The sequence below is a fragment of the Hylobates moloch genome, unplaced genomic scaffold (genome assembly GCF_009828535.3).
Source record: "Hylobates moloch isolate HMO894 unplaced genomic scaffold, HMol_V3 SCAFFOLD_12, whole genome shotgun sequence".
NCBI lineage: Eukaryota > Metazoa > Chordata > Mammalia > Primates > Hylobatidae > Hylobates > Hylobates moloch.
In genome coordinates, this window is record NW_026652287.1 from 9,392,175 (window position 1) to 9,415,550 (window position 23,376).

The following is a 23,376-nucleotide window of genomic DNA, read 5'->3' on the forward strand; positions in this document are numbered from 1 at the left end:
TTGGGGCAGTGGAGAAAGAATCCCCACTGCACAATGAAGGGCTGTTCTTAAAGTTGGGGGAAATAATCCTCTGGAATAGCTGAGATCAGAGAAGCTGGAAATTAATCTTATTGTTTAGCACAGACTTTTTTTATTTTCTGCTGATTCTTTGGAGTGTTCTCTCACTTTTGGAGAAGGTCTTCCTGTTGTGTTCTTAAAAAGAATACAGTGAGGTCTTTTTACTGGCCTTTTCCTTTTGTGGACCATCTTGTGATCACATTTTGAACAAATGAGGTGCCATTAAAAGGATTAAATGTCAGTGGTTTTGTACTGCTCTGCTAAATCTTGAACTGCTGAATTATTCAACACTTTGATAGAGTGAAGAAAACCATTTGAATTATTTATGTTTCAACAGAAGTAGTCCCCACCTTAGTACAAATGGGGTATCCTCTTTCTCAGGGAAGACCAGACCATCTGTAATTCAAGGTACAGTTGAAGTCCTAACTTCTTTAATGCAAGAGCTACAAAACAGTGGAAAGACTGATTCGGAACTTTGGAAAAACTGTGAGGTATCTAATTTTGTTTTATTTTTGGAATTTTAAAATAATTATATTAATACATACCTCTACTAAACTCTAAATTATTAGAAATTTATGTCTTGAAGAGCATGACACTTTTAAGTTAATGCTAAAGTGGTCAAGTATATTAATTTGGGAATGATATTGAATGAATGGGAAAAAGGTGATCAAAAGTATTTTTTAACAATATATTACTGATTAGACATACTAATTTGTATATTAAATATGAACTAAAACATTGTCTTGGTTCAGAGACCTGAGAATCCCAAAATTATTAAAATTGTTACTAATTGTAATGTTGTCAGTAACTTATATGGAATTGTCATCATTTTGAAAAACTAAATCCACTTTGAAATATTTTCAATGTTCTAATTAGAAATTGAAGCTTCTATTTAGTACCTTACCGTATTCAGCTGTGATACATTGCATTATATTGTTTTCAGATCAGTGGTTCTTTCTTTGGTTCATAGGTTAAATTGTGATATAAAAATGTAACAGTTAAAAGAATACTTACATGGCCGAGCACAGTGGCTCATGCCTATAGTCCCAGCACTTTAGGCGGCCAAGGTAGGAGGTTTGGTTGAGGCCAGGAGTTTGAGACTAGCCTGGGCAAGATAGCGAGACCCTGTCTCTACAAATATAAATACATAAATAAATTAGTTGGGCATGGTGGCACGGTGTCTGTAGTCCTAGCTACTTGGGAGGCTGATGTGGGAGGATCACTCGAACCCAGGAAGTCAGGGTTGCAGTGAGCTATGATCACAGCACTACACTCCAGCCTGGGTGACAGACTGAGACCCTGTCTCTCTCTCTCTATATATATAAAAAAAGAGAACCTGTAATCCTAGCACTTGAGGCAGAGGTGGATAGCTTGTGCCCAGGAGTTTGTGACCTGCTTGGGCACATAGCAAGACCCCCTCAGTTAAAAAAAAAAAAAAAAACTTATATATAAATTTTGTTTCATAGGATAATGCTCAAGATAGACTTTCCTAAGGCTGGATTTGACAGTTTTTTATAGAAATGTTTAAACCATTATTAATTCTTAGAAAGCACTAGATCTTGTTTTAAACGTTAATTATACTTTTAGAAGCATAATTTGTGTTATTTTTCAGAATGTAGAGTAAGTGAAATGAAAGATTACCTGGTTCAAGAATTCAGAAGCAGCAACTGCTAAGTGTAATTATTTATATCCATTATCCATAATTATTGAAATTATAAAAAAGTATTACTATATGCTTAAAAAATTGAGTTTTCAGTTTTTATACTTTATGCTTGTTTGCATATAATAATCAGTATGCACTAACGTGAAAGACCTTTAAAAATGCCCCTGCAAATGCAATTGAAAATGGAATGTTTATTAAGTATATTAAATGTTTCCCCTAATGTATCTACTCATTAGTTTTTTGTTTATTTGTTTGTTTGTTTCTGAGACAGAGTCTTGCTCTGTTGCCCAGGCTGGAGTGCGGTGGTGCGATCTCGGCTCACTGCCATCACTGCCTCCCAGGTTCAGTGATTCTCCTGCCTCAGTCTCCCGAGTAGCTGAGATCACAGGCAAGCGCCACCATGCCCAGCTAATTTTTGTATTTTTAGTAGAGAAGGGGTTTTGTCATGTTGGCCAGGCTGGTCTCGAACTCCTGACCTCAGGTAATCTGCCTGCTTTGGCTTCCCAAAGTGCTGGGATTACAGGCATGAGCCACCGTGGCTGGCCCTCATTAGCTTTTGATAACTGAATTAACATGCTTTAGGACAAAGGAGGCATTGCCACAATGTAGTTTAACTTCTGGAAAATTTGTGTTTAACTAGAAATTGTTACTTTTAATAATTTGAAATCAACATTTTTTTTTTTTTGACATCAGCATCTTAAGTCAGAATCAGAATATACTCCCTGCCCTACCTCTCCCCTCCCTCCCTTCCTTCCTTCCTTTTCTTTGTTTCTTTTTCTTCTCTTTTTTTTTTTTTTGGAAATAGGGTCTCATTCTGTCATCCAGGCTGGAGTGCAGTGGCACAGTCTCTGTTCACTGTACCTTCAACCTCTTGGGCTCAAGCCATCCTCCCAGCTCAGCCTCTCAAGTTGCTGGGACTACAGGTGCACACCACCATGCCCAGCTAATTTTTGTATTTTTTGTTGAGACAAGGTTTTGCTATGTTGCCCAGGTTAGTCTTGAACTCATGAACTCAAATGATCCACCCACCTTGGCCTCCCAAAGTGCTGGAATTACAGGCATGAGCCGCTGTGCCCAGCCTCTGAGCTCTCTTTTTATAACAGCTTTCAAAATAACATCAATTTATATTATCCTGAAATGAAGTTCATAGGTAATATAACCTACCTGTACCCACTTTAAAAAATCAATATACTATCCTAAATGTGACATAAAGGAGAAATAAAAAACTTACAGTAAAATAACATGTATTTGGATATATCCATGTCAGGCACATGTTCATTAGAAGACATAATGAAGTAGTCGTGTTTACCTGTATGTAGACTCACTGTGAATTCAGCAGCTGAACACAGATCGATATAGCTATGGTGTGTTGATGATCCAGGTATTGTGTACGGCACCTCCACTGGTGACATGCTTTTCTGAAAGGTTGACCAACTTCTCATGAGATTTTGAAACTTAAGTTTGTTTTGGTGTTATGAATACTGTGCGAAATATTTATTGTTTTGTAACATAAAATGGACACAGGACAATTCTTCATCGTGGGGGACTGCCCTATGATCTGCATGCCTGGACCCTGCCCACTAAATGCCAGTGATGTCCCCCCAGCTTTGTCATGACTGTGACCTCACATATTTCCAAATGGAGTTCCTTCCCCATTGAGATCACTGCATCATATTTAAATTTAAAACTTAGGCCTGTAATCCCAACACTTTGGGAGACCGAGGCGGGTGGATCACTTGAGGTCAGGAGTTAGAGAACAGCTTGGCCAACATGGTGAAACCGTGTCTCTACTAAAAATATAAAAATTCGACGGGGTGCAGTGGCTCACGCCTGTAATCCCAGCACTTTGGGAGGCCGAGGTGGGCAAGTCATGAGATCAGGAGATCGAGACCATCCTGGCTAACACGGTAAAACCCCGTCTCTACTAAAAATACAAAAAAATTAGCCGGGCGTGGTGGCGGGTGCCTGTAGTCCCAGCTACTTGGGGGCTGAGGCAGGAGAATGGTGTGAACCCAGGAGGCAGAGCTTGCAGTGAGCCAAGATCACACCACTGCACCACAGGCAAAATCCCTCTCAAAAAAAAAAAAAAATAAAAAATATATATATAATATATATATATATATATTATATTATATATATAAATTAAATGAGTAACATATGCCTGTAATTCACTAGGGAGGTTGGAGGTGCGAGAGGTGAATCCGGAGGTGGAGGTTGCAGTGAGCCAGATCATCCCATCATTCAGCCTTGGTGAGAATGAGATCTAACTCAAAAAAAAAATAAAAAAAAAAAAATAAAAAAAAAAAATAATAAAAAAAAAAAAAAAAAATTCACTTAACCACCTATGAGATAAGTGGGAAACTGAGGTACAAATTAATTTGTCCAGGACCCCACGAGTTTTTAGTGGAGAGCTTGGGGCAGGGGTAGGAGACAGAGTTCACAAAGTGAGCATTTAAGAGACTTTCTGATGTGGCAGATGCTATGAAGGAAACAAATAGGATGACAAGAAAGAAAGGAACTGTTAGGATGGTTTGAGAAGATGACAATTAGGCTGAAATTGCAGGATGGGAAGACAGCAGTCATGGTGAGAGCTGTGCAGGAGCTCGCGAGGTGGCGGGCACAGCAGGTGCTCAGCTGTGAGGCGGGAGACAATTTTGGCATGCTCAAGAACAGAGGATGCCCGTGAGGCAGGTGCGTAGCCAGCAAGGGACAGAGAGCTGGGCCGAAGTGGGGAGGTGCGTAGGAGCCAGACAATGCAGAGCCGTCTACGGAGAGCTTGGGAGTGGAAAGATGCTGAAAGGCTTTACGCAGGCAGGTAGTTTTCATAGCCACTTGCTGATGTTGTGTATTGCTGCATGTGGTCTGTGGCTGAAAGTTTCCCAGCCTTGAGGCTGAATGTAGCCTTCTGTAGAACTCCCTGCTCCCTTGGTGTGGCGCACTGGCATACTCTAGCTATGAGAGTGCTGATGGCTCTTGGGATTCGGGATGGATCATGACCTAAAAAGGGCTCTTTTACACTGGAGGAATTGTTCTGGGAAATATTAAGTCAAAAAATTATTTTTAACTAACATATTTTATAATTTAATAGACCAGGTGGTTACAGCTATTCAATTTGGTGGAGAAACAATGCCAAGAACAGATAGTTGCCCAGCAGGAGCAGTTCCACAACCAAATTCAAGTAAGTTATCATTTATATTGATTCCTTTTTTATATACATATACATATACATACATACTATATATATACACACACACATATATGTATACACACACACACACATATATAGAAATGGAGTCTCACTCTTGTCGCCCAGGTTGGAGTACAGTGGCTTGACCTCAGCTCACTACAACCTCTGCCTCCCGGGTTCAAGCCATTCTCCTGCCTCAGCCTCCCGAGTAGCTGAGATTACAGGCACCCGCCAACACGCCCGGCTAATTTTGGTATTTTTAGTAGACGTGAGTTTCGCCATGTTCGCCAGGCTGGTCTTAAACTCCTGACCTCAGGTGATCCACCCGCCTCGGCCTCCTGCCCAGCCCTTTTTTATTTTTATTTTTATTTATTTTTTTTGAGATGGAGTCTCACTCTGTTGCCCAGGCTGGAGTGCAATGGCATGGTCTTGGCTCACTGCAACCTCTGCCTCCCAGGTTCAAGCATTCTCCTGCCCCAGCCTCCTGAGTAGCTGGGAATACAGGTGTGTGCCACCATACCTGGCTAATTTTTGTATTTTCGGTAGAGACAGGCTTTCACCGTGTTGGCCAGGCTGGTCTGGAACTCCTGACCTCTTGATCTGCCCGCCTCGACCTCCCAAAGTGCTGGGATTACAGGCGTGAGCCACCACACCTAGCATCCTTTTTTATATTTGTAAGAAAAAAATACGTTATATCAATTTTTTTTTTTGAGACAAGGTCTCACTCTGACACCCGGGCTGGCGTGCAGTGACACGATTTTAGCTGACTGCAACCTCTGCCTCCTGGGTTCATTTTAGAAATTCTTCTGCCTCAGCCTCCTGAGTAGCTGGAATTACAGATGCGCACCACCATGTCTGGCTAATTTTTAGTAGAGTCACAGTTTGACCATGTTGGCCAGGCTGGTTTTGAGCTCCTGACCTTGTGATCTGCCCACCTCAGCCTCCCAAAGTGCTGGGATTACAGGTGTGAGCCACCGTGCCTGGCCACCAGCCTCAATTTTGTTTATAAACTAAAGATAAAGCATCACATTATCTTTAGAATAATATCTCACCATGTTTTGAAACATGCTATTCTTGTAACAGTCATAAAACTATGATGTTTAATATACTTTCTTACCCAAATCTGTAACTTTTTATTTCCAGCATATACAGGAGGAGATAAAAAATTTAGTCAAATTACAGACTAGTAGTGCTTCCTTGGCTTCCTATGATGGAAATTCTTCAAACAAACAAGTATCTTCGGAAAGTCAAATGGGTTTCTTTTCTGAAAGCAGTGAGAGAAATGAATCTGTTATCCATTATCCTGAATCCACAGAACCTGAAATAGAGCAAGAAATGTCCACGTCACAACCAGACTGCAATGTGGATAGTTGCTCAGTAAGCAGTGGATATGGCACATTTTGTATCTCAGAATTAAATCTGTACAAATCTAAAGACCCTAAGGAGTTCATGGAGCATGTAAATGTTCCCAAAGGACAGTATGTATCACCTGCAGTGCCGGCTGCGTCACTTGTAGATGGTGTGAAAAATGAGAATTTTTATATACAGACTCCTGAAGAGTGTCATGTGTCTTTAAAGGAAGATGTATCCATTTTTCCTGGTGAATTTGAACATAATTTTCTTGGTGAAAATAAGGTTTCTGAAGTATACAGTGGGAAAACAAATACGTAAGTAGAATTTCCATCATTCGAAGGGAGTTTATTACATTTAGAATCTAGCATTCCTTTTAATGGACTATAATAGAATGAGATGTATTTGAACATTTATCAGTTTGTTGCCTGTAGAAAATTGAAATAAACAAAGCACACTATATTCTAATGACACTGACTTTCTTCCCATCTGTAATGTTGTAAGACTACTAAACTCTTAAGGTCAGAAGCTTTGCCAGAAAATAGAAAAGATATTTTTAGCAGACAGGACTGTATCAATAGTGGAAGTTCGTCACACATGTTCATGTAATTTGAACAATTTTTTTTTTTTAAAGGTGGGGGTCTTGCTTTGTTGTCCAAGCTGGTGTGCCGTGGTGCAATCATAGCTCACTGCAGCCTAAAATTCCTGGGCTCAAGTGATCCTCCTGAGTAGCTAGGACTGTGAGCGCGTGCTATGTTACCATGTCCAGCTGAAACCGAAAATTATATACAGGGTTACCCAATTTTATGTTTTTTTTTTCTAATTTTTGTGTATATATATATATATTTTTTTTTTAGTAGAGATGGGGTTTCGCCATGTTGGCCAGGCTGGTCTCTATCTCCTGACCTCAGGTGATCTGCCCACCTCAGCCTCCCAAAGTGCTGGAATTACAGGCGTGAGCCACCACACCCGGCCTGTTTTGTTTTTTTTGAGATGGAATCTTGCTCTGTCTCCCAGGCTGGAGTGCAGTGGCGCAATCTCAGCTCACTGCAACCTCTGCCTCCCTGGTTCAAGTGATACTCCTGCCTTAAGCCTCCTGAGTAGCTGGGACTACAGGTGTGGGCCACCACACCCGGCTAATTTTGTATTTTCAGTAGAGACAGAGTTCCACTATGTTGGCCAGGCTGGTCTGTCTCCTAACCTCAGGTGATCTGCCCGCTTCGGCCTCCCAAAGTGCTGGGATTACGGTGTGAGCCACTGTGCCTGGCCCCAATTCTATGTTTTTTGTTTTCTTTTTTCTAGTCTGTATCCTGCTGAATGTTTTTGTTTGTTTCTTTTGTTCTGTTTTTATTTATTTTTTGAGATGGAGTCTCGTTCTGTCACTCAGGCTGGAGTGCAGTGGTGCGATCACAGCTCACTGCAACCTCTACCTCCCGGGTTCATGTGATTCTCCTGCCTCAGCCTCGTGAGTAGCTGGGACTACAGGCATGTACCACCACGTCCGGCTAATTTTTGTATTTTTAGTAGAGACGGGGTTTCGCCGTGTTGGCCAGGCTGGTCTCGAACTCCTGAGAGTTTAGTAGTCTTACAACATCTGCCCACCTTGGCCTCCCGAAGTGCTGGGATTACAGGCGTGAGCTACTGCGCCCAGCCTGAATGTTTTTTATGTATAAGAAGAATTTTTATAAATTTAGTGACGTTTCATGACAAAGGAGTCTTTTTAGTAAACTGTGGCTGAATGTTTGTAAAACAAATAATCCTTAAAAATTTCATAATTTATCCCAAGTTTTTAGTTTCATATCCCTGAATTGTGTCATCTAAAGCAACACAAATCTTATGTATGTTCAAGTATAACGACTGATTTATGCCAACAAATACGCTCTCATTGTAGAGATACATTTAGCACTTGGAAGGGCAAATGTGGTGGTTTTTGTTCTAGTCTATGGCTACAGACTTTGTGTATTATTAGTCACCGTTAGTGTTTTTTTTTTTTTTCTTTTTTGAGATGGAGTCTCGCTCTGTTGCACAGGCTGGAGTGCAGTGGCGCGATCTCGGCTCACTGCAAGCTCTGCCTCCCGGGTTCACGTCGTTCTCCCGCCTCAGCCTCCTGAGTAGCTTTTAGTAGAGACAGGGTTTCGCCATGTTAGCCAGGATGGTCTCGACCTCCTGACCTTGTGATCCTCCCGCCTCGGCTTCCCAAAGTGCTGGGATTACAGGCGTAAGCCACCGCACCAGACCAGTCACTGTTAGTCTTTTTGTTTACTTTGCCTTTGATAATAAGAAATTGAAAAAAGTAATGTAGGTGAATTAATAAAAAATCATTATCTTACCACTATTAGAAAAAACAACTGGCTGGGCGCAGTGGCTCACACTTGTAATCCCAGCAGTTTGGGAGGCTGAGACGGGTGGATCACTTGAGCCCAGGAGTTCGAGATCAGCCTGGGCAACATGGCAAGACCCTGTCTCTACAAAAAAAGTACAAAAATTAGCTGGGTATGGTGGTGCCCGCTTGTGGTCCCAGCTACTTGGGAGGCTGAGGTGGGAGAATCACCTGAGCTGAGGAAGGTCAGGCTTCCTGACCTTGTGCAATCTTGTGATTGCACCACTGCCACTCCATTCTAGCCTGGGTGACAGAGAGGGTCTCTAAAAAAAAATGAAAAAGAAGAAAAACAAAAACAACTGAAAGCAACTGGTGGTTAGCTTTATATGTGAAGTATCTAAAGAAATAATTTTGGAACCCAGTGTGGTGGCTGATGCCTGTAATCCCAGCACTTTGGGAGGGTGAGGCGGGCAGAGGTCAGGAGTTTGAGACCAGTCTGGCCAACATGGTAAAACCCCATATCTAGTAAAAATACAAAAATTAGCTGGGCGTGGTGGTGCGTCTGTAATCCCAGCTATTCAGAAGACTGAGGCACGAGAATTGCTTGAACCTAGGAGATGGAAGTTGCAGTGAACTGAGATTGCGCCACTGTACTCCAGCCTGGGCGATACAGCGAGACTCTTGTCTCAAAACAAAAAAGTAATTTGGTTTTCTCTTCTTAAATAGTAATGCTATAACATCATGGGCACAAAAACTGAAGCAGAACCAACCAAAGAGACCACATGTAGAAGATGGAGGTTCAAGATCTAAACAAGGAAATGAGCAAAGCAAGAAGACACCAATTGAGAAAGTAGGTGACAAGTCACTTTCCCTGCGGGCTCCAGTACTGATGATTATGTGGGTTTAGTACACGCTCATGAACAAAACTCTTGTGCCCTTTCTTTTGTATTGTTAATTTGTTCATTTATACATTTTTTTATAATTTTTTTGAGACGGGAGTTTCGCTCTTGTGGCCCAGGCTGGAGTGCAATGACATGATCTTGGCTCACTTCAACTTCCACCTCCCAGGTTCAAGCGATTCTCCTGTCTCATCCTCCCCAGTACCTGGGATTACGGTCGTGTGTCACCATGCCTGGCCAATTTTTTTTTTTTTTCTTTTGAGATGGAGTCTCGCTCTGTCGCCCAGGCTGGAGTGCAGTGGCGCAATCTCGGCTCACTGCAAGCTCCGCCTCCCAGGTTCATGCCATTCTCCTGCGTCAGCCTCCTGAGTAGTTGGGACTACAGGCGCCCGCCACCACGCCCAGCTAATTTTTTGTATTTTTAGTAGAGACGGGGTTTCACCATGTTGGCCAGACTGCTCTCGAACTCCTGACCTCAGGTGATCCACCCACCTTGGCCTCCAAAAGTGCAGGGATTACAGGCATGAGCCACTGTGCCCGGCCCGTTTATACATCTTTCTTTTGGTGTTTCAGAGGATTAGAAATAATGATTTGCTGTAAGTGTTTCTTCTTTAGTAGGCTACAAATCAAAGCTAATAAAGGATAAAATATTATGAAAATGAATCATTTGCAAAGGTCCTATTTCTCTTTGTACTGCAAATGTTTACATTTAGCCAGAGAGTAATCCATTTAATTGTTTAAAATAAACTTTCAAATAATTTATATTATTATTAAGTTGTAAGAAGTAATACTGTAATCTTAAAGTTGAGGCTGGGCCAAGTGACTCATGCCTGTAATCCCAGTACTTTGGGAGTCCGGGGTGGGCAGATCACGAGGTCAAGAGATCGAGACCATCCTGGTCAACATGGTGAAACCTCATCCCTAACTAAAAATACAAAACTTAGCCAGGTGTGGTGGCATGCGCCTGTAGTCCCAGCTACTCGGGAGGCTGAGGCAGGAGAATCACTTGAACTGGGGAGACGGAGGTTGCAGTGAGCCAAGATCACACCATTGCACTCCAGCCTGGCAAAAGAGCAAGATTCCTTCTAAAAAAAAAAAGGTTGAAATTTGAACAGTTCTGGCCGGGCGCAGTGGCTCACGCTTGTAATCCCAGCACTTTGGGAGGCTGAGGCGGGTGGATCACGAGGTCAGGAGATCGAGACCACAGTGAAACCCCGTCTCTACTAAAAATACAAAAAATTAGCCGGGCGTGGTGGCGGGCGCCTGTAGTCCCAGCTACTTGGAGAGGCTGAGGCAGGAGAATGGCGTGAACCCGGGAAGCGGAGCTTGCAGTGAGCCGAGATTGCGCCACTGCACTCCAGCCTGGGCGACAGAGCGAGATTCCGTCTCAAAAAAAAAAAAAAAAAAAGAAATTTGAACAGTTCTGAATTTATAATCCAAATTGTGAGAGATTAAATGTTGAAATTCTGTATGGCCCTTTTGCTAACCTAGCAGCTACTTTAATTAAGAGATTATAGATATTGAGTAAGGTTTTTAAAAAATTATTTCAATTTGAGTTTCAGATAATTCAGATTTTAAACATTTCTTTTATTTATTTATTAATTTATTTATTTTTTTGACATGGAGTCTTGCTCTGTTGCCCAGGCTGGATTACAGTGACATAATCTCAGCTCACTGCAACTTCTGTCTCCTGGGTTCAAGCGATTCTCCTGCCTTGGCCTCCTGAGTAGCCGAGACTATAAGCGCATGCCACCACGCCTGGCTTATTTTTGTATTTTTGGTAGAGATGGGGTCTCGCCATGTTGGTTAGGCTGGTCTTGAACTCCTGACCTCAAGTGATCCACTCACCTCAGCCTCCCAAAGTGCCGGGATTATAGACGTGAGCCACTGTTCCTGGCCAAAAGAAATTTTTTTTTTTTTTTTTTTTTTTGAGACGGAGTCTCGCTCTGTCACCCAGGCTGGAGTGCAGTGGCGCGATCTCGGCTCACTGCAAGCTCCGCCTCCTGGGTTCACGCCATTCTCCTGCCTCAGCCTCTCCGAGTAGCTGGGACTACAGGCGCCTGCCACCATGCCCGGCTAATTTTTTGTATTTTTAGTAGAGACGGGGTTTCACCGTGGTCTCGATCTCCTGACCTCGTGATCCGCCCGCCTCAGCCTCCCAAAGTGCTGGGATTACAAGCGTGAGCCACCGCGCCCGGCCTAAGAAATTTTTTTAAAATATATTTTTGTAGAGACAGAGTCTCACTATGTTGCCCAGGCTGGTCTCAAACTCGTGGCGTCAAGTGATCCTCTTGCCTTGGCCTCCCAAAATGCTGAGATTACAAGCATGAGCCACTGTGCCTGGCCAGATAATTTTTATTATGCCTGTATAGCCCTTATTGCTCTAAATTTGTCACAGAATAGCATTGTTTAGTATAATACATTGAAATGGCAAAATCAGGTCCCTCTACCAACCCAATACCTTTAGAAACTGGCCATGTCTTACCATCCTGAACATGGTCTTTTTGTCATCCTATGAAAAAGATCTATTAAAGAGAGCATAAGAAGATAGTCCTACAGCCTTCATAGGCATTGTTTATTCCTCTTTCAATAAATTTTATTTCTTCAATTTAGGCTTCCTGATATCACCATTCTTTGTACTTTTTCAGATTTATATTGAAGAGGAGGGAAGTGAAGGTAAATGAAGCTCTATGAACCACAAAAGCTTCTGTGGCCTAGGAAAGCCCTTTAGTACTGTGTTGCTAGTTTTATTCTAGAAAAGCCCTTTAGTACTATATTGATAGCTCTAGAAAAGCCATTCAATACAGTGTTGTTAGTTTTTTTCTTTTATTTTGAGACGGAGTCTCGCTCTGTTGCCCAGTGGCACAATCTCGGCTTACTGCAACCTCTGCCTCCCGGGTTCAAGTGATTCTCCTGCCTCAGCCTCCCGAGTAGCTGGGATTACAGGCATGTGCCACCATGCCTGACTAATTTTTTTGTATTTTTAGTAGAGACGGGATTTCACCATGTTGGCCAGGCTAGTCTTGAACTCTTGACCTCAGGTGATCCACCTGCCTCAGCCTCCGAAATGCTGGGATTACAGGCATGAGTCACTGGTTAGTTCTATTTTAGAAAAGCCATTTAGCATTGTGTTCTGTTTTAGAAAAGTCATTTAGGTACTGTGTTGGTAGGTCTATTTTAGAAAAGCCCTTTGGTTTAGAACTGTGTTGGTAGTTCTATTCTGTTGACTCTCTATGCCATCAAGGATGGTGTATCCTTGTTTGGTATGACAGCAAAAAACATTTGGAGACGGGTAAAAATTGCTTTTTCTCATTGGGATAGATTGGCATAAAGCGAGAATGTTTTCATACACAATAGTTTCTTTTCTTCTGTTTTTCCTAAGATTACATCTCTTCTTGTGCAGACTTCCGCTTCTGATAAACTTTGGCCTTGTGGTTATGTACTCAGTGGGTTCGCCGATGTTCTTGCTGTCCTTTGTGATTGTAGCTCAGTATATGCCACGTAGCACCGTGGTTCTGCCTTTGCTGCACATTAGACTCACCTGAGGAGATTTAAAACTCTACTTCTCCTGGCTTCCAAACCCAGGTGCTGACCTGTGTTTTGGGACTTTTAATCAGGTGATGCTGATGTGCGGTAGAGTCTAGGAGCTGCTGGTTAATTAGGCCACCGCCTAATTTTTCTTCTCTATTCAGTGGAGAATCAGACCAGCTGCCCATGGTCTGGCCCTGCCTTTGAAATGCTCTTCTGCTCACATCTTCTACCTCTTGCGATCATAGGGCAGAAAGTGGAGGCAGTGAGGAGGCAGTGATTCCCTCTGAGTCTTTCTTTGATCATCTCCTGGACAAGTTTTAGTTTTCCTTTTTTTGGGTAACTGAAATATTCGGTATTAAATTACTAGGGGAAATCAAGTTTCTTTGATATTTCTGAACCCTAAATGATTTCGAGCTCATGGTGGTTGGTGAATCAGAGACGCGCCCCCCCCCCCCCCCCCCCCCGCCGAAATGCATTTCTTGAGTGATTCTGGATTCACAAAAGTTAGAACTTTCCTCTTTATTTAGTTCTTTTTCTGCTCTCATTGGTTTCAGTTTCAGTCTAAAGCAGAGAATGCTTGTTACCAGGATTTTCTTCTGATCCAATTTTCTTTTTATGCAATGGTAGTTTATTTTGGGTAAATAGTGCCTTTGAAGTAATTTTGTAATTGCATATTGTTTAGCAAAAGGGTTTTCCAGGGAGGGCTTGAGTTGCTCTTTGTTTCCTTGGTCCTTTGTCTTGGACAGACTCGACTATCCCATTTCACAGGCTGAGGGGCTTCCGTGGTGGTTTTTCAGATGGGCTAATAGATGGTTACTAAAACTCATTAAGGTCCTTGTGCTAAGCTTAGGCCAGCTTCTTGGACTAAGAGGGTTTATATTTAGAAGGGCTTTTCATTGCACCCTACTTTTATTTTTAATTAAAAGCTGGGCCTGTTTTCTTCAGTGGATGCCTTGTTTCCCCCAGGAGAGTACAGCAGGTGGCTCTGTAAGATAAGCCCTTGCCAGCCCACTGTGTGTGTGCGGCAGCCGAGTGCACTGAATTTGCATCTCAGAATCCAGACAAGGACAAAATATTTTGCTTGGGATTATTTGACTTGGACTTTTCCAGTCACCTTCTCTTGGTCTTTTTTTTTTTTTTTTTTTTTTTTCCTGAGACAGAGTTTTGCTCTGTCGCCCAGGCTGGAGTGCAGTGGCACGATCTCAGCTCACTGCAAGTTCCGCCTCCCAGGTTCATGCCATTCTCCTGCCTCAGCCTCCCGAGTAGCTGGGACTACAGGTGCCCACGACCACGCCCGGCTAATTTTTTGTATTTTTAGTAGAGACGGGGTTTCCCTGTGATAGCCAGAATGGTCTCGATCTCCTGACCTGGTGATCTGCCTGCCTCGGCCTCCCAAAGTGCTGGGATTACAGGCGTGAGCCACCGCTCCGGCCTTCTCTTGGTCTTAAGTAGTGAGACAAATTCAAACAGGTGGAATTTCTTCCTTGATGAGAAAGAAAGTGGTGCCTTATAAGGCTGATGTGTTAATCCCCTTTCTTGGTAGGTAGTGTTATCTCAGTGTGCTTTTACTTTGGCAATGGGTTCACGGATGGTTACATACTCTTTACAGAAATTAAAAGTTTCATGAGGGACCTGATAAGAAAAATTCTGATAGAAATAGTCTCATCACAGGCCGGGCGCGGTGGCTCACGCTTGTAATCCCAGCACTTTGGGAGGCCGAGGCGGGTGAATCACGAGGTCAGGAGATCGAGACCACGGTGAAACCCCGTCTCTACTAAAAATACAAAAAAATTAGCCGGACGTGGTGGCGGGCGCCTGTAGTCCCAGCTACTCGGAGAGGCTGAGGCAGGAGAATGGCGTGAACCCGGGAGGCGGAGCTTGCAGTGAGCTGAGATTGCGCCACTGCACTCCAGCCTGGGCGACAGAGCGAGACTCCGCCTCAAAAAAAAAAAAAAAAAGAAATAGTCTCATCACATATCTCTGGAAACACATTTCTTGCGACAGTGTCAGAGATGTTGTGAGGATTGATTTGCTCAGAATTTTTACTAGAATTGATAAGTAAGCAGGGACTACTAACCAATTGTTTGTATATAGGAAGTAGTCTACTACTTAAGGCTCATATTATTGATTTATGGTTTTTAGAGTTAATCTGATTTATTGTAATTATGATAAAAATGAATTGTTAGAGCTTTTACATTAATTTTTATACTAAATGACTTTAATTCTAGGCACCTCAAATTTGTTTTGGAAGTAAATGGCAAATTATACATACATTTTAGGTCTGAACTCACGAAATAATACCTGCCCCCATTTTTCTCCTTCCAGCTCCATGGAGAACCGAAATAAACTTTTGTAAATTACACAGGCAAAAAAAAAAAAAAAAAATGTATGACAGTGAATTCCTGTCAGGTAGCATTCTTGTAACCATGGGGAAACCAGGCTTTCTTTTTTTTTTTGAGACAGAGTCTTGCTCTGTGCCCAGGCTAGAGTGCAGTGGCGCGATCTCGGCTCACTGCAGCCTCTGCCTCCCAGGTTCAAGTGATTCTCCTGCCTCAGCCTCCCGAGTAGCTGGGATTAAAGGCACCCGCCACTGCGCCCGGCTAATTTTTGTATTTTTAGTAGAGACGGGGTTTCATCATCTTGACCAGGCTGGTTTCGAACTTTTGACCTCGTGATCCACCCGCCTCGGCCTCCCAAAGTGCTGGGATAATAGGCGTGAGCTACTGCGCCTGGCCCAGGCTTTCTTCTTTGAACCCTCTGAAGGTTTCTCTCCACCTGGTTTGAGGCCTGGCTCTCATTTCTTGGGTCAGCAGATTGTGCCTAATGACTTTTAGCTGTCAACCAATAGTTTTCTTTCTTGTAGTCTGATTTTGCTGCTGCTACACATCCTCGTGCTTTTTACCTCAGTAAACCAGATGAAACTCCAAATGCTTGGATGTCTGATTCAGGAACAGGTATGATACTTAAATTTTTATTTTTTTTAACCTAAACTACACTCAGAGGAAGGTACTTAGATTTTTAGAGCATTGTTTTTAAAAAACAACTTGCCTACATTTCTCCTTATAGGATGATACTGTATAGTAGTATGGTTTTGTAAATGTGTTGTGGTGTTCTCTGGTAGCAGCCTTACCTTTGTTTGTTTTGTTTTTTGAGACAAGGTCTCACTCTGTCACCCAGGCTGGGATGCAGTGGTGTGATCACAGCTCACTGCAGGCTCTGTCTCCTGGGCTCAATTGATCCTCCCACCTCAGCTTCCCAAGAATAGTCAGGACAACAGGCAGCGCCACCATGCCCAGCTACCTTTTGTATTTTTTTGTAGAGACGGGGTTTCGCCATGTTGCCCCAGCTGGTTTTGAACTCCTGGGTGCAAGCAATCCACCCGCCTCTGTTTCTCAAGGTGCTGGGATTACAGGCTTCAGCCACCATGCCCAGCCACCTTTCTTGTCTTAATTTATGTTACAAGATCTATAAACAGAATGAAGAAGTACTTTTGCAGTTGTTTTGAACAGCTGTAAAAATCATCAGCCTTTTTCGGGTAGTCCAAAATGAATTAAATTCAAACCCTCTGAGCCATTCTTTACACTCCATGGTGAGCTTATTCCAATCTTAATGGCTTTATATACAGACTTTATTTTTTTTCCATATCCCACATCCAATTCATCAGGATGAATTAGCTTTGCCTTACAAAACTTTCCAGAATCCCACCACTTCTTACCACCTCCACGGCTTCAAGCCTAAGAGTGGCCTCTCATCTGTCACCTGGGTTGCTGCTGTCTTCCTAACCAGCCTCCCCACTTCCACTCTTGCACACTTCAGTCTATTCTCAACATAGTAGACAAAGTGATCCTCTGAAAAGTTAAGTCACATCATGTGACTCCTCCTCTCCAAACCCTGTTGTTCACAGAGTCCCTACAGGGGCCCACAGTGCCTAACAACCTAGCCCTGTTACCTCTTTGACCTCACTTTTTTTTTTTTTTTTTTTGAGACGGAGTCTCACCGTGTCGCCCAGACTAGAGTGTAGTGCTGCGATCTCGGCTCACTGCAACCTCCACCTCCTGGGTTCAAGAGATTCTCCTGCCTCAGCCTCCTGAGTAGCTGAGATTACAGGCGTGCGCCACCATGCCCGGTTAATTTTTTTGAATTTTTGTAGAGGCAGGGTTTCGCTATGTTGGTCAGGCTGGTCTCGAACTCCTGACCTCAGCTGATCCACCCGCCTCGGCCTCCCAAAGTGCTGGGATTACAGGCATGAGCCACTGCGCCCGGCCTGACCTCAGTTATATACTGAGTTGTTCCTCGAATTACAATGGGGTTATGTCCTGATAAACCCACCATAAATTGAAAATATCATAAGTTGAAAGTGGGCTGGGCACAGTGGCTCATGCCTGTAATCCCAGCACTTCGAGAGGCCAAGGTGTGAGGATCGCTTGAGGCCATGAGTTTGAGACCAGCTTGAGCAACAAGTTGAGACCCCATCTCTGCAAAAGAGTTAAAAAATTCACCAGGGTTGGTGATGCGCCTGTAGTGCTAGCTACTTGGAAAGCTGAAATGGGAAGATTGCTTGAGTCTGGGAGGTCAAGGCTGCAGTGAGCCGTGATCACGCCACTGCACTCCAGCTTGGGCAACACCAAGACCTTGTCTCGAGAAAAAAAAAAATTGAAAATGCATTTAGTACACCTAGCTTATTAAACATCATAGCTTAGCCTAGTGTACATTAAATGTGCTCAGAACACTTACATTAGCCTACAGTTGGGCAAAGTTATCTAACACAAAGTATTTTATAATAAAGTATTGACTATTTCATATACTTTATTGAATACCGAGAGTGAAAAACAGAGTGGTCAGCCGGGCGCTGTGGCTCATGCTTGTAATCCCAGCACTTTGGGAGGCCGGGTCGGACGGATCATGAGGTCAGGCGATCGGGACTATCCTGGCTAATACAGTGAAACCCCATGTCTACTAAAAATACAAAAAATTAGCTGGGCTTGGTGGCGGGCGCCTGTAATCCCAGCTACTCGAGAGGCTGAGGCAGGAGAATGGCATGAACCCAGGAGGCGGAGCTTGCAGTGAGCCGAGATTGTGCCACTGAACTCCAGCCTGGGAGACAGAGCCAGGCTCTGTCTCAAAAAAAAAGAAAAACAGAATGGTCATATGGGTACTCAAAGTATGGTTTCTACTGACTGCGTATCACTTTTGCACCATGAAAAAGTAAAAAACAAAAAATGAGTCAAACCATTGTAGGCTGGGGATTGTACTCTGTCCCTTTTTTTTTTTTTGAGACAGAGTTTTGCTCTTGTTGCCCAGGCTGGAGTGCGATGGTGTGATCTCGGCTCACTGCAATCTCCGCTTCCCGGGTTCAAGTGATTTTTCTGCCTCAGCCTTCAGCTTCCCAAGATGAGATTACAGGCATGCACCACCACGCCCAGCTAATTTTGTATTTTTAGTAGAGACAGAGTTTCTCCATGTTGGTCAGGCTGGTCTTCAACTCCTGACCTCAGGTGATCTGCCCGCCTCAGCCTCCCAAAGTGCTGGGATTACAGGCGTGAGCCATTGCTCCTTGCCGTGCTCTGTCCGTTTCTTTGATGAGAAGGGAGATGTCTGCTCAAATGTCCCACATAGGTTTTAGGACTTTTGCATTGGCTGTTTTCCATACTTGAAATGTTCTTCCCTCTGTATGAGGGAGCTCCCTCATACATGGCTAAAATGGCTGATGCCCTCTTAATTATCCTCTCAGTAGCCAACCCTGTTCACCTGATTCAAAAATAGTGCCTTCCCACCCCACCCGCCACTACATATCCCCTTTATCCTGTTTTAAAATCTCATCAGAGTGCTTACCACCTATATACTGCATGATTTACTTACTTTTCATGTCTCACTCTTCCTGCCTCCACAGCCTGGCACCATAGGTGCTCAATAAACATTTGAATTATTGAATTATTTACATTGATTCTATATGTCTATACTACTCACAAAGAAATTCTCAGCTGGGCGTGGTGGCTCACACCTGTGATCCCAGCACTTTGGGAAGCCAAGGTGGGCAGATCATTTGACCCCAGGAGGTTGAGACCAGCCTGGGCAACATAGCAAAACTTCGTCTCTACACAAAATACAAAAATTAGCCAGGTGTGGTGGTGTGATCTTATAGTCCCAGCTACTTGGGAGGCTGAAAGGGAATGATGGCTTGAGCTCGGGAGGTCAGGGCTGTAGTGAGCTGTGATTGCGCCACTGTACTCTAGCCTGGGTGACAGATGGAGGCCCTGTCTCAGAAAAAAAAAAAAAAAAAAGAAAAGAAATTGTCTATTTTAAAATATATTTTAAGGCTGGACCTGGTAGCTCACAACTGTAATCCTAGCACTTTGGGGGAGGCCAAGGAGGGTGGATTGTTTGAGCTCTGGAGTTCGAGACCAGCCTGGGTAACATGGCAAAACTCTGTCTCTACTAAAAGTACAAAAAAAATTAGCAGGGCTTGGTGGTGTGTGCCTGTAGTCCCAGCTTCTTGCAGGGCTAAGGCAGGAGGATGTCTTGAACCTGGAAGGTTGAGACTCCAGTGAGCTGGGCTGGGCGCAGTGGCCCATGCCTATAATCCCAGCACTTTGGGAGGCCGAGGCAGGAGGATCACTTGAGATCAGGAGTTCGAGACCAGCCTGGCCAACATGGTGAAGCCCCATCTCTACTAAAAATACAAAAATTAGTCCGGGCACGGTGGCTCACACCTGTTATCCCAGCACTTTGGGAGGCCAAGGCAGGCAGATCACTTGAGGTCAGGAGTTCGAGACCAGTCTGGCCAAAATGGCAAAACCCTGTCTCTACTAAAAATACAAAAATTAGCCGGACGTGGTGGTGCATGCCTGTAACCTCAGCTACTCAGGAGGTTGAGGCAGGAGAATCACTTGAACCTGGGAGGCAGAGGTTGCAGTGAGCTGAGCTCATGCCATTGCACTCCAGTCTGGGCAACAGAGTGAGACTGTCTCAAAAAAAAAAAAAAAAAAAAAAAAAAAAAAAGAAAAAAACAAACCAAAAATTAGCCGGTTATGGTGGCGCATGCCTGTAATTCCAACTACTCAGGGGGCTGAGGCAGGAGAATCGCTTGAACTCGGGAGACGGAGGTTGCAGTGAGCCGAGATCACTCCACTGCATTCCATCTTGGGCAACAGAGCCAGACTCTGTCTCAAAAAAAGAGACCACAGTGGACTGAGATGGCACCACTGCACTCCAGCCTGGGTGACAAAGCGAGACCCTGTCTCAAAAAATAAAAAAATTTATTTTATTATTATTATTTTCTTTTTTTTTGAGACTCTATCACTCACTCTATCACTCAGGCTGGAGTGCAGTGGCACCATCTCAGCTCACTACAACCTCTGTCTCCTGGGTTCAAGCAATTCTCATGCCTCAGCCTCCCAAGTAGCTGGTATTACAGTGTGTGCCACCACACCTGGCTGATTTTTGGATTTTTAGTAGAGATGGGGCTTCACCACGTTGGCCAGGCTGGTCTCAAACTCCTGACGTTAGGTAATCCTCCTGCCTCAGCTTCCCAAAGGGCTGGGATTACAGGTGTGAGCTACCATGCCTGGCCAAAAATATATATTTTAAATTGTACCAACTCATCTTGACTTTTTATATTTCAGTTTTAAACATTTGCATACAGTTAGGACTCTTACATAATAAGGAATTTAGATAACCTTTTTTCCATCAAAATTCAAATTACTTTAACCCAAAATTAGTTTCTTCCCATATTTAATTTCCTTTAGGTAGAAATGTTATTCTAGAAAGCATTTTTGTTTTTTCCTTACTCTTTTCTATTCTGTGTATTTGTGCACGTCAGGATTGGCCTACTGGAAACTAGAGGAAAAGGATATGCACCACGCTTTGCCTGAAACTTTAGAGAAGACGTTCATATCAGTGTCTTCCACAGATGTGTCACCAAACCAGGTAATTTAAAAACACACTGTGGCTGGGCGCGGTGGCTCACACCTGTAATCCCAGCACTTTGGGAGGCCGAGGCGGGCGGATCATGAAGTCAGGAGATCGAGACCATCCTGGCTAACACGGTGAAACCCCGTCTCTACTAAAAATACAAAAAATTAGCTGGGCGTGGTGGCAGGTGCCTGTAGTCCCAGCTACTCGGAGAGGCTGAGGCAGGAGAATGGCGTGAACCTGGGAGGCGGAGCTTGCAGTGAGCCGAGACTGCGCCACTGCACTCCAGCCTGGGTGACAGAGCGAGACTCCGTCTCAAAAAAAAAAAAAAAAAAAAACCCAACACACACACTGTGGGCTGGGCATGGTGGCCTGTAATCCTGTAATCCCGGCACTTTGGGAGGCTGAGGCGGCGGATCATCTGAGGTCAGGAGTTCGAGACCAGCCTGGCTAACACGGTGAAACCCCGTTTCTACTAAAAATACAAAAAAATTAGCCAGACGTGGTGGCGTGTGCCTATTAATCTCAGCTACTCGGGAGGCTGAGGCAGGAGAATCACTTGAACCTGGGAGGTGTAGGCTGCAGTGAACCGAGATCGTGCCATTGCACTCCAGCTTGGGCAACGAGAGTGAAACTCCATCTCAAAGAAAAAAAAAATTGTGTGTGTTTGTGTTTTACAATTGTTGCTAAGTACTCCAGTATAAATTTTATTTTTCAACTTCTAAAATACTGGGAAAAGCATGGGCTTTACAATTATACTCACTCGTTTTCAAATTCAATCTGTCATTTTTTCCTTACGTAATCTTAGCAGTGCTTCTTAAAAGTGGAATTAAAGGCTGGGTGCCATGGCTCAAGCCTGTAATCCCAGCACTTTGGTAGACCAAGACGGGCAGATCACCTGAGGTTGGGAGTTCAAGACCAGCCTGGCCAACATGGTGAAACCCCATCTCTACTAAAAATACAAAAATTAACTGGGTGTGGTGGCATGCACTTGTAATCCCAGCTGCTCAAGTGGCTGAGGCAGGAGAATCACTTGAACCCAGGAGGTGGAGATTGCAGTGAGCCAAGATGGTGCCACTGCACTCCAGCCTGGGTGACAGAGTGAGACTCCATCTCAGCAAAAACAACAACAGAAAAAAATAGAATTAAAAATTCCACTTTTAAAAAATTCTGGCTGGTTTGGGCTGGGCATGGTAGCTTACACCTGTAATCCTTGTACTTTGGAAGGCTGAGGTGAGAGGATCACTTGAGCCCAGGAGGTCACACCATTGCACTCTAGCCGGTGTGACAGAGTGAGACCCTGTCTCAAAAAGGGGAAAAAAAAATGCTGGTTAGTGTTTTGTGAAATTAAATGGATTGTGCCTACTGTTTCATATGTAGTAGGTCCTCAGCTATTAATTTCTTCCCCTTTTCCCAGAATTGGTGTTGATTTTTCATTTGTTACACCTCCATTCGTTTTCATTTGTTACGCAATCCATTTCCACCATAGTTATGAGCAACTTAATTTGCTGTATTTTTTTTTTTTTTTTTTTTTTTTTTTGAGACAGTTTCACTCTGTCGCCAGGTTGGAGTGCAGTGGCGCGATCTCAGATCACTGCAACCTCTGCCTCCCGGGTTCAAGTGATTATCCTGCCTCAGCCTCCTGAGTAGCTGGGACTATGGGCGCATGCCACCACGCCCAGCTAATTTTTGTATTTTTAGTAGAGACGGGGTTTCACCATGTTGGTCAGGATGGTCTCGATCTCTTGACCTCGTGATTTGCCTGCCTTGGCCTCCCAAGTGCTGGAATTACAGACATGCACCACTGCGCCCGGCCAATTTGCTGGATTTTCTTTGAGTAAGAGCGGTACATTTAAAAAAAAAATTTTTTTTTTTTTTTTTTTTTTTGAGACGGAGTCTCAGTCTGTCACTTAGGCTGGAGTGCAGTGGTTCCAGGTTCAAGTGATTCTCCTGCCTTAGCCTTCTGAGTAGCTGGGATTATGGGCATGTGCCACCATACCCGGCTAATTTTTGTATTTTTAGTAGAGAGGGAGTTTCGTGATGTTGGCCAGGCTGGTGATCCTCCCACATCAGCCTCCCAAAGTGCTGGGAATACAGGCGTGAGCCACTGCACTGGCCCATTTTCTTTTTTAAATTTAAGAGCAAAGAAATAAAACTATCCAGTAAATGTAGGTCAATGTACCTATTTCACCTCTGTATTTTTTCTTTCTTTTTTTTTTCTTTGAGACGGAGTCTCACTCTGTTGCCCAGGCTGGAGTGCAATGGTGTGATCTCGGCTCGCTGCAATCTCTGCCTCCTGGGTTCAAGTGATTCTCCCGCCTCAACCTTCCAAGTAGCTGGGATTACAGGCACCTGCCATCATGCCCAGCTATGTTTTGTATTTGTGTAGAGACGGGGTTTCGCCACATTGGCCAGGCTGCTCTCGAACTCCTGACCTCAGGTGATCCGCCTGCCTTGG

The 23,376-nt window shown here is 43.8% G+C and overlaps 1 protein-coding gene across 14 annotated transcripts in view; it reads left to right on the plus strand.

Annotated features, from left to right (window-relative positions):
• MPHOSPH9 (M-phase phosphoprotein 9) overlaps positions 1 to 23,376 on the plus strand; it is a 96,856-nt gene that overhangs the window by 17,510 nt on the left and 55,970 nt on the right. For 12 of the 14 annotated variants that reach the window (XM_058425667.1, XM_058425668.1, XM_032168383.2 and 9 more), the window contains 6 exons: positions 395 to 548; positions 4,809 to 4,898; positions 6,051 to 6,574; positions 9,304 to 9,427; positions 15,871 to 15,961; positions 20,827 to 20,933. In XM_058425667.1, coding sequence (XP_058281650.1) covers positions 395 to 548; positions 4,809 to 4,898; positions 6,051 to 6,574; positions 9,304 to 9,427; positions 15,871 to 15,961; positions 20,827 to 20,933 — 1,090 coding nt within the window. The remainder of the gene's footprint in view (positions 1 to 394; positions 549 to 4,808; positions 4,899 to 6,050; positions 6,575 to 9,303; positions 9,428 to 15,870; positions 15,962 to 20,826; positions 20,934 to 23,376) is intronic. The other 2 variants (XM_058425673.1, XM_058425676.1) reach the window with 2 other exon arrangements.